Source organism: Choristoneura fumiferana, chromosome Z, assembly GCF_025370935.1.
Source record: "Choristoneura fumiferana chromosome Z, NRCan_CFum_1, whole genome shotgun sequence".
Classification (NCBI taxonomy): Eukaryota; Metazoa; Arthropoda; class Insecta; order Lepidoptera; family Tortricidae; genus Choristoneura; species Choristoneura fumiferana.
In genome coordinates this window covers 21,158,074-21,173,079 of record NC_133472.1, presented here as the reverse complement: position 1 = coordinate 21,173,079, position 15,006 = coordinate 21,158,074, and the positions used below count along the sequence as shown (strand labels likewise).

General features: G+C 39.0%; 1 protein-coding gene across 2 annotated transcripts in view; it reads right to left on the bottom strand.

The window, feature by feature from the left end:
- Positions 1-6,453: 6,453 nt before the first annotated feature.
- Positions 6,454-15,006, bottom strand: part of LOC141431262 (PAX3- and PAX7-binding protein 1) — a 41,630-nt gene continuing 33,077 nt past the window's right edge. The window contains exons 13-16 of one of the 2 annotated variants that reach the window (XM_074092373.1): positions 14,476-14,662; positions 13,156-13,289; positions 11,412-11,589; positions 6,454-10,813 (exon numbers count right to left, since the gene is read on the bottom strand). In XM_074092373.1, coding sequence (XP_073948474.1) covers positions 10,759-10,813; positions 11,412-11,589; positions 13,156-13,289; positions 14,476-14,662 — 554 coding nt within the window. In that variant the 3' untranslated portion in view covers positions 6,454-10,758. Of the gene's footprint in view, positions 10,814-11,411; positions 11,590-13,155; positions 13,290-14,013; positions 14,663-15,006 lie in introns of those variants that run through there. The other variant, XR_012451709.1, reaches the window with a different exon arrangement.

Below are 15,006 nucleotides of genomic sequence, written 5' to 3'. Positions count from 1 at the left end.
GCTGCAAATCACTTTTTTTTAATTCTGCCAATGTTTTAGCTTCTCGGCCATCCTTTCTTAAGTGTCTCTTTACTGTGGCCCAGTAGCATTCGATAGGGCGGAGTTCTGGGCAATTTGGTGGATTGCCTTCTTTTCGAACGAAATCGATGTCTTTTGAATTTAATAGATCCACGGTCTGGCCGGCAAAGTGAGCACTTGCTAGATCAGGCCAAAACAAAGGTTGAACCATATATGCTTTCGATAAACGGGAAGCAAACGTTTTTGGATGCATTATTTTCTATAAATGTCGCCACCAATAGTTTCGGTTGCAAAAAAAGACTTAGTTTTTAGGCTACAAGAGCAAATAGCCTGCCACACAAGGACTTTCTTTCCAAATTTGTTCTTTTTTATAGACTCTCATCGGGTAAATTTTCACCTATGGCGGCATTGTAATACTGAGGCCCCGGTAATGTTTTACTATCAAATTTTTTATACGTTTCGTCGTCCATTAATATGCATCGGTATTTATCCTGCAGCGAAATGTTTTACAAGTTGTGACACCTTTTTTTGGACCGTATTTGCTGCTCGGCACTTTTTTTTTTTTTGCTTGTAGGTTCGTATAATATTTCCATAGAATATATAATAGTACTGACGTACAGAATGGCCACGCTCTACCCCGCACCGGTTCGAGTTACCCCACCCCTCAAGCGCAGATTGCAGGAAAACCGCAGAAAAGCAGTCGGGTCCGCAACGCGATGTATGTCGGTCGCACCGTCGCACGGCACTAAGTTCGGGAGCAATAACTTTGCGAAATGGTGATATACTGTGCATTGTATGGGTGTTTGTCAACAGCCAAAGATAAGAAAAGGAGTTTTTTTCGATTTCCGAAGGACGAAAAAGGTAGGTAAGGTACCTAACCAACTTTAATTAGCAACATGTACAATGTACTTAGTTATTAGGTAACTGAGGAAAAAACCAATACCTAGGTTTAAAAGTGTGTACCTATAATGTATAAATAGACGTCTTATATTAGTAGGTAGGTATTTGTAAAATTGATTTGTTAATTCTCTCCTATCAATAGACCAATATATATCTTATCTACACACACTATACTAATTATATAACAAATTGTCTAAAAGTATCGCGATTAATACATGAAATAACTAATTAGGTACCGAATAATTCGTTCAAGTTTGTAGTCATATATTTATTGTAATGTAAAATAATAATGCTTAAATACATAGACAGACACATTTTAAGTAGGTTTAAATAAAAATATATGATTAACGATTACATTTATTTACACATCTAAGCCATACCTACATACCCTATAGTACTAGGGTTTTGAGATAGTCAGCCCTGTGTGTCTTACGCACACATTGACGCGTGTACAGTACAGACGTCGTCGTGCCTATGTAGATTCAAGAACGCGTATTTTGTATGGCGTGGCCGCCCTGTGATATTTCTCTTCTTGATATTTTGTACTGTGCCGACGCTAACTCACTCTTTCTTAGCAATATCGCGCATAGACATGTATTTTTTCGATGTGAGCAGCCTCAGCACATTTTCTTCGACTTTTGGATTTGCTGGGCCGTATCTTTGCCGTGATTTAAAATCTTCTAGGTAAATCTTCTAGCGTATTACTCTCCAAATTTTTAATGATTTGGTATAAGTACAGCTGGCTTGGAACATTTAAACATTTTTGCAATTTTCAGTAGTGGGCTGTGCACCATTTTTTGCAAAATCAATTTGCGATTTACCATTTTAATTCGCTCCATTGTGGAAGATATTTGGTAGTTAACGGAAATAACAAAACTATTGACAGACACTATTGGTAAAATCATAACTATCAACTGTTTATAGAAATGTTACTGCAAAAGTAACTGCTGTAAATTGTAAATTCTCTGGTCTCCGCGATACAGGCCCAGTCTAGTGCGGAGTCCGCAGATGAATCTAAATTGTAACCTTGTTATATTTCAAATAAATTCTTTCTTTCTTCTTCTTTCTTTAAATAGTGTGAAAGTCGAAGTATAAATAGGTTTAAGCATGTCTGCTTAGTAAATTAAACAGTCCTACATTCGGCGCTGTCAGCAAAAAACAGTTCATAAATAACATTTAATTATAAAAAATATCACTTATTTATTCAAGCGGCTGTTTTTTTAATGGAATATTATATTATATTGAGTTTTGAATGTATTATATGTCAACCAATTAATGGAAATCGTAATGTGTAGTTACTTAATTATTACCTATCCTATATCTACACTTTTAAGAAGTAAATACCATATTTCCGTAGAGACTAGCTCTGTTAACCCAGGGAGTGAATCAGCTCAGTGGCAATAGAATTGGTGAATTATATGAATGAACTAGCTTTTGCCCGCGGCTTCGCTCGCGTTAAATTTGGAGTAACATACATTTACTTTCTGCGGTCCTTTTTTCGTGTTTTGATTAATTTTTCGGAGGATTACACATGGTAATACAAATACAGACAGATTTACTTTTAGACAGATGGTGCAAATTTTGTTATACAAAAATCAACCTACATACGTAATTAATTATGATTCTTACCAACTTTGAAACCCTGGTTCGCTGATTCAGCTGTTGGAATTTTATAAAAAACTTTAAAGTACTACGCGTTTCTTTTGCCCGCGACTTCATACACGAGATAGGATTATATCCCAAGAAATTGTAAAGTTCCCGCGGGACATGAATTACTGTTATGATCTATTTTAATATTCTTAATTGTCGATTAGAGACACATTGTAGCTTTCTATTATTGAAATAATTTTGAAAATCTGCCTCAAAATTGAAACTTATTTTTATTCTGTGGAAAGTTTGCATTTCTTTTTAAAGTAGTCTAAGTCTAATTTCAATCAGGGATAGTGTATCTTTCTATTGATAAAAGAATTATTTAAATCAGCTCAATAGTTTCAGAGATTACCCCCAACAAACAAAGGAACAAACAAAGTTGAGATATTTTCCTATTCTTTCTATTTCTCTAATCTTTGCCCTAGTGCACGTCTGCATTACTTTAGATCCATCTATGCCAAATTTCACACCGTAGCATGCTGAACGGCTGTGTTGCTCTGAAGATGAGCTCTGGTTGAGTTCGAAACACGTCAGTGTAAAGTGGTGGTAGTGATAGATGGATTTGTGTGTGTTCTTACAGCGTGGAAGTGGAGGAACTGCATGAACACACATTGCATGGGCACAAAAGTAGCTATCATAAAGGTCGCGGGTGAGCAAAGTAATGAGGGCTATCGCGAATGAATTCGCCGCTAGAGGCGCTAGTGTAGCGTGAGGTCTCTGAAATGTCAAATCTCATAGTTTTTGGGTGAGCTACGCGGGTTTATTTATAATTAGAATAATTTTGTGAATATTTTGCATTACCTGAAATTAATGATGGCAATTATGCGTTACGGGGCAATGAATCTGTGTTTTGAGACAATTTTGCCTTTCGGAAACTTTTTTCCTCCCTTTTTTTCCGAACAAAACGGGACTAAGCAACACTGTGGTTGCTGGATATTTTTATGGTAAGGTTTTAAAGTGTATTAAATATGATTTTAATCGAAACTTTGTTTTCACGCCCGTAATAACAGACTTTGAAAGCCATACTTAAAAACCTCACGCAACAGTGCGCCATCTAGTGAGATAAAAAACCATAGCCCTCATTGTGTCAGCTCGTTGAACGTGCGTGTAAAATATCGTATCTATGCTGTCAGCCCTTGAGGAGTTCCGTCATCAGCAGACGACCCTGGCTGCAGAATCAGGCGGTGTATATCATATAAACGCAATGCATTGAAATTTAACAATCATATAAAGTCTTTTGCGTGTGCCAGCAACTGTTGAGGAGTTCCCTTCTACGGAGACGATCCTCGCCAGGATGAGCAGGATGTCACCACTAAATAATTGTTACCATATATTACATCAGTTTGCCAAAGCTCCATTTCCCAGTTTTATTGGTTTATCTTATGCGTTTTCTGATTCAGTTGGTATGTAAAATCCTCTTTATTCGTTTTATCCCGTGGGATATTCGGAAAATCTTTGGAACAGTTTTTACCTATTAGTATTATCTACCTGCATGCCAAATTTGAAGTCTCTAATATTTATAATTACGGAGTTAGGGCCACTTTGAAGCGAAAATATAAATTCCATTTTATTCCATATCCCGTAGGAATTTTGATAAATCCTGAAAATTGATTTTAGCTGTTAGTATTACTTACTTGTTCGCCAAATTTGACGTCTCTAGTAATTATAGTTACGGAAATAGGGTCATTAAATAAAAGTGAAAATACAAATCCCATTTATTCACTATCCCGTGGGAATTTCGTAAAATCTTGAAAAGTGTTTTTAGCTGTTAGTATTACCTACTTGCATACCAAATTTGAAGTTTCTAATAATTATAGTTACGGAAATAGGGCCATTTCGAAGTGAAAATATAAATCCCATTTATTCCCTATCCCGTGGGAATTTCGAAAAATCCTTTCTTAGTGCGCGTCTACGCCTATTAAGGAACATATATTCCAAATTTCAAGTTTCTAGATCCAGCGGTTTGGGCTGTGCGTTGATCTATAAGTCAGTCAGTCAGTTTTTTCTTTTATCTATCTTCTATATAAATAAAAATTAATCTTAAAATGTGTTGCTAAGCGCAAAACTCGGGAACGACTGGTCCGATTTCGCTAATTATTTTTTTGTTGTGTTCATTACTGTCAGGAGAAGGTTCTTATGGAAGAAAATACAGATAAAAAAACAACGTGGGCAAAGCCGCGGGCAACAGCTAGTATATAATAGATGTAAATATTAAATTGCAAGTGTCAGGTGAAGTTACGTCGGTGGCCTTAGCCAACACAGATCTACCTACATACAGCATTTAACCCAGCGCCAGCCCCAGACTTGCTCAGCGGTCTCTAGCGGCGAGCCTTTCAAAAACCCCCTCCTCAAAAGTGGCCGCGCCGTTTTCTCAACCCTAGGGCCGGTGCTGGTTTCAGCACTGCTTTTGAGAAGCAAATTATCCTTGTTGTACTTTTCAATCTAATTGCTCTGTTGATAACATAATTTTCGTTCATACATAATATTTATTTCAATGTTAAGCTTGTAAGCAAATTTTAACTTTTTTAACACCAGAAACCTATTGCATGTAACGAAGCCGTACCTACGGTCCATAACAGTCTGAACAAACCTTATATTTTCGTACGCCAGTATCGTAATGTAAAGGTGTGTACAGATTATGCGCCAGTGTTCGCGCGGCAAATGTTCGATGGAATTTAGGTAGATCGCGGCGGCTCCGCGAAGCAAGCGATCCAGCTCGATCAGCGCGTGGCGCGCTCGCCAATTATTTCTTTCTAAACCACGTTCGTCGCAACACAACCGTCCAAACTGCGCGCGCGCCAGCGACTGAAGCTTCTTAGATGCGGGCTCAAAAACCAACAGCGCTCGGATCGCCGCGCGGCACGTTCGAGCGCCGTCTCCATTGCGCGCGGCCGCCACGTCCAATGTTCGAGTGATTGCCGCGCATAATCTGTACGCGCCTTCTGTTCATGAATTGTTTATTGACCCGTCGAGCGCCACGGAGGTGCACCAATAGCGAAATTTGTCCGCAACTGGGAGATCGCTCTCACCGAGTTGTATTTTGGTCACTGACAGGTGGCGTTCGTTAGACACACGGTTGTCCAAGTCACTCGACGGGTTAATCACAAAAAAATGTTTATCGACAAAATCCAAAGTGCTTGCAAGGATCTAACAAAATACAAAACATTCATATTTTAAAGCAGGTAGTTAATAGGTATTAGACGTATTAGCTACTTAGGTATGTTAATTTAGACTAAATTAACCATATACATCTTACGATAAGTAGATTACTAATCAAAATTTATAAGTCTAATTTAGTTGTTTCATGTGATATTTTGTATTATAACTTCCTTTGTTTAGTAACACTTTCTGTTATTTTCATTAAGTCTGTTGAACATTTGTCTGTTTGAGCTTGGTCTTTAAGCTCGAATCATTTTAGGATAACCAAAGAAATAAAATCGTTTGACACAATCTCATTTTCTTTTTCTTCCCACTGCTTCTCAAGAAAGTCCAGAAAACTAATGAAACGGTATTTTTTTCTGCTTCTGCTATTGACGTTATTTTTCGTTACCAGCGATTTTGATTTTAAGACTTAGATAGTGATTTTGCCCAAACTTTGTTCACATAAACAACAATTTCAAAATGGCGCTATTTCGTTCATGAACAGGAATTGTAAATTGAATCAGATTAGTTGGAACTGACATCTCCCGACTCCTCTGACTGACGTCTCCGCTCGTGATTGTACAACTCTGCCAACTTACCTCCGCTCGCCTCAATTGAAAATCACCCTTAAAACCCTTCAAAGTGCTTCTGCAAGTGTACCTATACCTACATAAAGTTCGGCAGATTATTCGGTTTGCTTTGTACATACATAATCTCGAAAATAAAGTGTATTGAAACAAACAGTCGCATGTTTTCGTTTATTTTTTGACAGTTGTTCTTAACTACAACATTGAGTTATGTTATTACTACACTTTACACGGTACACCATGTGTATACACGAAGTGTCACTGTAAGAACGCGAGTATCACGCATGAATACACTAAGTATCTCTGTATAAACACAAGTGTCACGCGTGTATACACTGAGTGTACCGTATAATGTGTAGTTTATTTGAGTCTTTACTTAATAACTTACATTATACAAACGGTACGTATAGGTATCAGAACTATAGTTGAACGGTAGGTAACCTCAGCTCTAGCTCAGATACCTGCTTAAATTCAAACATTGTCACATAAATATGATTGGAAATTCATAATTTGCATCTGATAATTCAAACATTGTCATAAGTTCTGTTTACGGAATATTCAGTAGGACAAACAATAAAAAAAAACCCTACTGTTTGTGGTTTGACTTATATTCCTGTCTTTGTTACACCTCACCGTTTCTCGCGACTATGTCACGCTATTATGCCTATTTGCGACTATGTCGCGGATGTTTATTTTTAGTTACGGAATATGTTAAATCGAATAAAATTCACACGAAAACCATTACTGCAAAAGAGAATTTTGGCTTATCAAATAATTCCTGGATTTATATTAATCTTGAGTTGTAGTTGTCTGGTTTATACGATTACTAGCTTTTGCACGGGGCTTCGCCCGCGTGGAATTCGGTTATCGCGCGCTGTTCCCTCGGGAACTGCAGGGCTACTACGAAACTCGAAGTTCGTGTCGTGCGGCCCCTCTGATACGAGAGCGAGAGGGACGGTACGATACGAACTTCGAGTTTCAAGTTTCGCAGTAGCCCTGCTGTGCATTTTTCCGGGATTAAAAGTAGCCTATGTCTCTCTGACCCATAAACTATCGCATTTATAATAATATTACTTTTAGTATTTATTAGGATGGATTACACGTTGTTTCCACAAATTTGGTGACATTCGTCAACATTAAATCCAGTATTTCTCAACTTCTTGGCAGTGGCAACTGTGTTGAATAAGTATTCGGACAACTATCTGATTTAACGAAATTAATAAGAAAATTGACAACAATATGCGTAAAGAGCGTGACGGATCATACGCATTGTAGGTTTTATGCGTAATAATATTAAGGGGCTGTTTCACCACCATTGATTAATTTTACTTGACGGATAAAGGACCATGCGTCTAAATGGACCAAAAATCAACAGAGCTGAGAGTTGGTCACTAAAAAGGTCTGCTTATCTACTTTATTTCATTCTATGGGCACAGAGTTGAATTCCATTGCATAACTGAGATATACATATACATATTATAGTCAGAGTAAATATCTATGAGAAACTGTGTTTTTCTTGGAGAATATCGGTAGAACACCTTATATTAGCTTGTATGAAATCTTAGAAAACAATGTTAAGGCTACGAACATATTTTTATTTTACACACCATGGTACCGGAGTAAATCTGTCTTAATTACCCTCCAGGATTTTTAAAGCGGGATTTATAAGGAAAACTGTCCAGGTAAAACACAATTTCTCATAGATATTTACTCTGAATATTTTTTTTTCAGCTCTGTTGGTTTTTGGTACACTTTCCATACAAAGTTGCCCAAGGTTCTTTAATCAATGGAAATAGGTGGTAAGTGTTGATCGTTTTTGTTTTTTTTTTTTCGTGCTAACGGGACAAATTGATTCGTATGACCTAAAGATCAATCGTTCCGACTTTAATGCTTTTAACAGCTTTTTGCTGAATTTCGGGGTGTACCGCTAGCACTATTTATTAATCAGTGCACGTTGACTCGACATCGCGAAAACTCTCAAGAGATGGGCAGATAAGCCATCGTGAGAATAGCTAAGGCCTGCTACTGCCAAGCTACTGGGATATTAGTAGACAATCCGAGTAGCCCTCTAATGAGGTGCCAGTAGGTTGCTCTGTGTAAACCAGCCAGTTTTCCTACGATCCGGTCAAATCGGAGGCAGTTATTCAAGACTTCAGTTATTAAAAAGGGAAGTTCAATAAAAGTTTCAAAAATGGCTTACTCCAATTTCAATGAATGCATAATACAATACAGCTAGCAACACAAATATCACACGGACGAAGAGCTCAAACACAAATAATTTAGTTCATGTTAGGATCATCCTGACAAATACAACTATGGTCTATTCCTGAAATGAAGATACTAAAATGACAGTCTGAAATGTCAAAAGTAAAAATAATGTGGCCAGCATAAAAGGAACAGTGCTGCTCCATGATTTCGGTTTCGTAAATGACCGATAACATGTATACTTTACGATAGCAAAAATAACATTATAGCATACAATATTCTACTTTCCAATTTGTAAATATAAATGCACTTTTACGATAAAGTGATAAAATCTAAGCACGGGTAAAAATACAGTGTTCATCACTTAGTGCCAACGTAAAAAATAATACAGAGGGGCCACTACAAAACTAGAAAAACGAAGTTCGTATGGCACCGTCCCTTTCACTCGCACATCAAATGAGATAAGCGTCAGCGGGACGGCAACATACGAAGTTCGGGTTTTTCATTTCGTAGTTAGGGCCAGCAGGGCTACTAAGAAGTTCGAAAGTCGAGGCTCGTGTCGTTCCGTCCCTCTGACGCTACCATTTAATGCAGGAGTGAGAGGGGCGCTGCGGTGCGAACTTTGATTCTCGAATTCCGGAGTAGGCCCTCAGATATCACACAACGTCATTGTTCATGTTTTTGGTATTCAAGTGGTATTCAACCGATTTTCGTTACTTTACTCGTATTGTCATCGGATGTGATCAGTGCGTTTTCTCGTGTTATTGTTGCTGTTGACGTTATTTGTTAAATTTGTTGAGATAAGACTTTTTATTTGTTAATTTTGTTTGGTCGTGTTTTTGTTGAGTTTTGTTTGATTAAACATGGACTCTTGAGCAGCCAAGTACTTCGTCGCATAGACGACACAGCGAAGAAATACTTTCGCTTCGGAAAAAACGGAAACGTCAACCTCTTAGCAAAGCCGAGAAGTGTATGGTTGTAAATACGTACAAATATGTATACACAGAGGCCAAAGAATGAAATTGAAACTTAAACATCAACATCTATAAAAAGTCGAAATATCTCGAAAACGGTCGCATTTTTATTAGACCTATTTTACCTTTTTTTTAAGAATGTCCTAAGTGCCCTACATTTTAGTACATCACGGATCCGTTCATATTTTAATATTTTACATACATACATAGGTACCTACAAAATCTTTCGGTGATAACCGGTTGCGGCATATCACTATTTATGAAACGCAAAAAACAGGTAACACATGAAACGTCATTTTAGTATCTCGAATTATGGGACAGACCATAGTTCATATTTTTACAAAATATCAACCGAATCGACTACGAGTTACATTTATTACATTCCTTTTATTGGTTATTTAGTACACACATATGTATACAAGTCTGGAAGCATAATTGACTAAGTTCTTTAACATTTTTTATTGCAGTTCCTACAACATATTAACACAATTAAATGTTTTATGTTTTTAGCCACACAAATGACATTTAAACTTGAGATGGTAAAGCAATTTCTTAGTTGACTATATAAGGAATCTATTGACTACAATACGAACAGGATACAAGTCTCAGGATAGCGTCCGTGTAATTCAAAATAAGTTGCAAATGGGAACCTTGGCATATTTAGTCAAAAATATTCAATTTTACGTCACCAGCTCAAAGCATTTATAACAGAGAAATATGACGTGCGCCTAACCCCAGTCATAAAAACCAATATTACAGGCAATGCAATGCTTACATTAGTCGTAGGAAATGTTTAGTTGTGTGCGTGCTCTGCATTTGTGTGACGTTTTTGTTTTCTTATGGCTTTGTAAGTACGCAACGTAATTCAAGTTTTAAATTTTATACGTTTTCTGTCCACGAATACCTCGCCCTCCCCTAAAAGTAATGAAAATTTCTGTCCTAAGCGCTTTGTGGTCGTCAGTTATATGACATCAGTTATGTAATTAAAAGTTTGATTGAATTTTTAGCACACTGAAGTTCACAAGATGATCAATTTTTATCGTCGGCAATATTGCAAATACATATGTACTCATATATTAACGTAACAGCAAATTCAAAAAATTAAAGTCCTAAGACTGCAACGAGCCCCCGAGTTTGTGAAGGTTTTTTCTATTACGGATATATTTTGTAGGATTATTAATAGAAAGATGGAAGCAAATTCAGGTAGGGCTATCCAACGACTTGTTTGTCGGAAAGTAGTTTGCAGCGCCGCCGGTCGCTGCGTCCCCGGATCGCTGTCGTGTTCACTCCGCCGTCCGAGCCTCAGCTATTACTGCTTTGGCTTGTTCTACTGCTTTCCTGCAAACGATACAACGAATAATTAGTGCTGCAGACCCCGCTGGGTAAGGAACACTCAGAAGCGAAAATAGTTTCTGAAATCTTGAATGCGAAACGAAGCAACAGGGGAAATAGACAGACATGAATGACGGGGCGTAAAAGAGACTTTCTTCTCTTTTAGCACGCAAATGGGTTTAATCTACATAAACTATCAAATTATAATTGTGGGTACAGGCGTGAATGCTGACTTATAGAATATACCCTACACGACCTGCGCGATCTGCACGAATAACGTTCTGTGCATTTCGATAAACCCCACCTATTCGTTGAAAGAGGGCGCCACGCGTATCTAAACCGTTTTCTCTGAGATGAGACCAAGCTTGATTAATGGTTCGTCACTCAAATTTCATCAAAATTGTTAGCTGTTGTAGAGATTAAAAACAATAAATATCGACAAATAATGAATTCATAAATATTATTACGCAAATAGTTTACCACACGTGTACAAACGTACACATCACGTTCGTTTAATAATATAGGAATATGGGACATAATGTGCATAATGTGGTGGAGGCGCGCGGGCTGCAGCATGAGTGATCGAAAGTATATAAGAGCGTACATGTGTAGCGGATTGGCGTGGTCGAGGCGCGAGAGCGCGAGCTGCGCCAGCGCGGCGAGGCGGCGCAGCGCGCGCGCGCGCAGCTCGCCGCCCGCGCGCGGCAGCGTCTCGGCCAGCGCGCCCGCCGCCGCCGCCGCCGCCGCGCCCGCCGACGCGCCCGCCGCCGTGCTCAGCGTCTCTGTCAAACCACCACAAACAATAAACAAATACTCACACGACACACTACTATTTAGGGCTTTTCAACGACAGACTCAATATGTTGCTACTGTACGAATGAGCTACATCTTCAGTCTCATCTGCACTAACGATCAGGTGGGGTAGAGGCTACGAATAAATAATAAGTCAAGAAGCTAACTCAGAACAAATTCCACACAAGAAGTGGTTATACCTAGAAGCAAAACGACTTATGATTCAAATACGAATCAATTTCGAGATTGCAAGTAGACGTGCTTGTTTTCAATGACGTGTCATATATTGATAATGACAGCTTGTTTTTTAAAGCGACTTAAAGGAAAAGGAGGAGGTTATCAATTCGGCTGTATTTTTTTGTTTGTTACCTCAGAACTCCATCATTTATGAACCGAATTAAAAAAAATAATCGTTTGTATATCTCTAATTAGGTCCCATAGGCACGAAATCAGGATCTGATGATTGGATCCTAAGGAAATTGAGGGAACTCTTAAAATATTGTAGGGACACTTATCGTAATTTGGATATATTTAGTAGTAACTCGTGAATTTGCTCTTGAACATCACCATTTGGTGAAGTGGAACTAATGATAAAGACAAGTGAAGACCACAGTTGACCACCGGAGTTAGGTTAAAAAAATATATAACAAAAATCAACAAAAAACTTTCACTAGTGGTTTATTTAAGTTTAGCTGTCAGAAACATATAGACTGTTTGTACCTATTGTTTGGGCGATACAGGAAAGAAGAAAGTATGAAGAGGGGTGAGCAAACGGTAGTGAAAAGTGATCCCTGGACATTTTAATTTTGCATTGTTCCTGCACCACTTCATACACACGTTGGCATGATAATTTAGAGCTGTTCACAATCAAAACTGCGAAAACTTGACGTGAGTCCACTAAATTTGCACAATAAATGTCAGTCAAAATTAAATGACGCGCATGCGCACCATAGCTTAGGACACGGTATACATGCTTATAGCGCAGTTAGAATTCCTGATTTATTATTTGTTCGTAGGTTAGAGATCAATTACTCACTGGTTAGTTAAAAAAAACTTATATCCTTGCACGTGTGTTAACCAAAAGTTGTAGTTGATACGGTTGAAAGCCCATTTATATGCCTACTCGAGTTTTTCAGGTAACCTTTTTCCATAAATTTTGAAATACACTATCGTCATATGAAATAGTTTTCATCTGGTGAGTAATAAGTTTTTGGTAAAAAAAAAACATTTTTAATACAAGCGTTTTTTTGCTGACCGTACTTTTTGTTGACTGAACTTGCATTGTCACCCAAACTACATTTTCATACTAAAGTTCAAGTTGATGCCATCAACCGTTGAAGAGTTCCGTCCTGCGGAGACGATCCTGGCCGGACTACCAGGATGTCACTTACCAGATTATTGTATTGTCACGCAATTTACATAATAAAGCCAAATATCAAGACAATCCGATTACTGGAAGTTGGTCGATTTTAATTTGCACGATTTGATGACAAACATCACGAATCCTAGACGACGAGGGATATAGGTGTGATGGTCGTTGTCGTGTGGCGAGTCACCTATGAGGTGCACGGCGACGTCGTCTGCGCGCAGCAGCGGCGGCGGCGCCGTGAGCGCGAGCGCGGCGCGCAGCAGCCGTACGCCCTGCCCCAGGCAGCGCCGCCAGAACTGCCCCGGCGGGCCCTCCAGCGCCCTGCACACGCACACAAGCACATTCAACACAATGGGTACGCTCCTCTAAACGCCCATAACGATTGTAACACCCTCTGTATCGTTCGACGTAAAGGCCGTGGTAGTCGCGAGCGATCGCTCGACGTCATAGATGACGTCACTGTTCGCGACCGTGTTGCGTTTACTTCGCCCACACAATATTGATCGGATTTCATCAAAAAATGGCTAGAACTGTCACTGTCATCAACATGCTAGTCATCAAAACTTGATGAACTTACCGAATCATCTCCCACTTGAATATAATGTTAAAAGCTGACCAGAATTATAAAAAACCTCGCCATATTGCGGAAATACAATAGAACTAATGTCTTGCACTGGTAACAATAAATTCAAATGTCATCTCATCTGTCTATTGCTGTCAAAGCTTAACGTTGTTCGCGCGTCGTATTTTTAAGTGTTGTCTTGTGTTTCTGTGCTTTAAAATGCCGAAGATTATCCATAGCCTTGGAAAGAAAATAATTCACAATGTATAAAATTATTTGTCATAGAAAAAGTCTGAAGGATTAGAAAATATTCCTTTAAAAATAACATCACCGACACCGTTGTCAATATAACACCAGTCTATCCACCACCACCAGGGTACCGTATAGTAAGTGTCAGGTTTTTTTTTATTCCTGGTCAGCCTTTACTTCAATCTATTCGAAATATTTACTCATAACTCTCACAACTGCGCCTTTTCAACATACCACTATATTGCGCACGTACAGCGTTTAGGATGTGCGTTCCGCCCACATCCACCTACAACGCCCACGGCCTTTTAAAATTAGTGGAACGGCTATTTCAGTAGTCCTGGTCGAGGGTATTGCGTTGCGGGCGTTAAGTGGACCGGACTTTATCCGCGGCTACGCACGCGAGAACCTTTAGATCCTGTATTAGAATTGAAATTAGAGTTGAAAGCAGTTGAGATCATAGACGAACATCGAAATAAAAAGTAGTCTATTATTCCAGACGTCCAGCTATCTGCATACAAAATTTCTTCTGAATCCGCCCAACCGCTTTAGCGTGAAAAAGTAACAAAAATACAAACACACGATTAAGTAGAAATATACAATTATATAAAAGATAAACTTTATAAAAAACTGAAAACAAGGCAGAATGGACGTAGATTCTTTAGCTTATCCTTTTAAATTAAATAGTTGTGTACTGACTGTGAGTGCGGCAGCGGCGGCAGGAAGACGTCGGCCTGCAGCGCGAGGGCGAGACGAGCGCGCGCGGCGGCTGCGAGGCGCGCGGCAGCCGGCGCGCCCGCGGGCAGCGCGCACGCGCGCACCAGCAGTTGCCGCAGCCGCACGCACGCGCGCACGCACAGCGGGTCCCACGCCGCCTCCACCAGCTCTGCGCACACATCGCAACGGTCAAACACCTACTGTCCGCGACGACATACACGCTACATCTGAACGCTTGTTTAACTATATCCACGGTGCCGCCACGTATCTTCGTAGGTCTTTATGTTGTTTTTGGTTCAGTTACTTGTATACTCATAAGTGTATGATTGTATGTGTTCTTAAAATAAATAAATAATGTTTTGATTGGTTTTTTTTGGAGTCTTTTTGTATTTTTTATTTCAACTCCAAATTTGTTACTTTTACGGGTTTCCCGTGAAACCATGTCGAAAATACAAACTGAGACATGGATGCACAGAAAAACCAGAAAAAGAGACCAGCGCTAGGAATCGAACC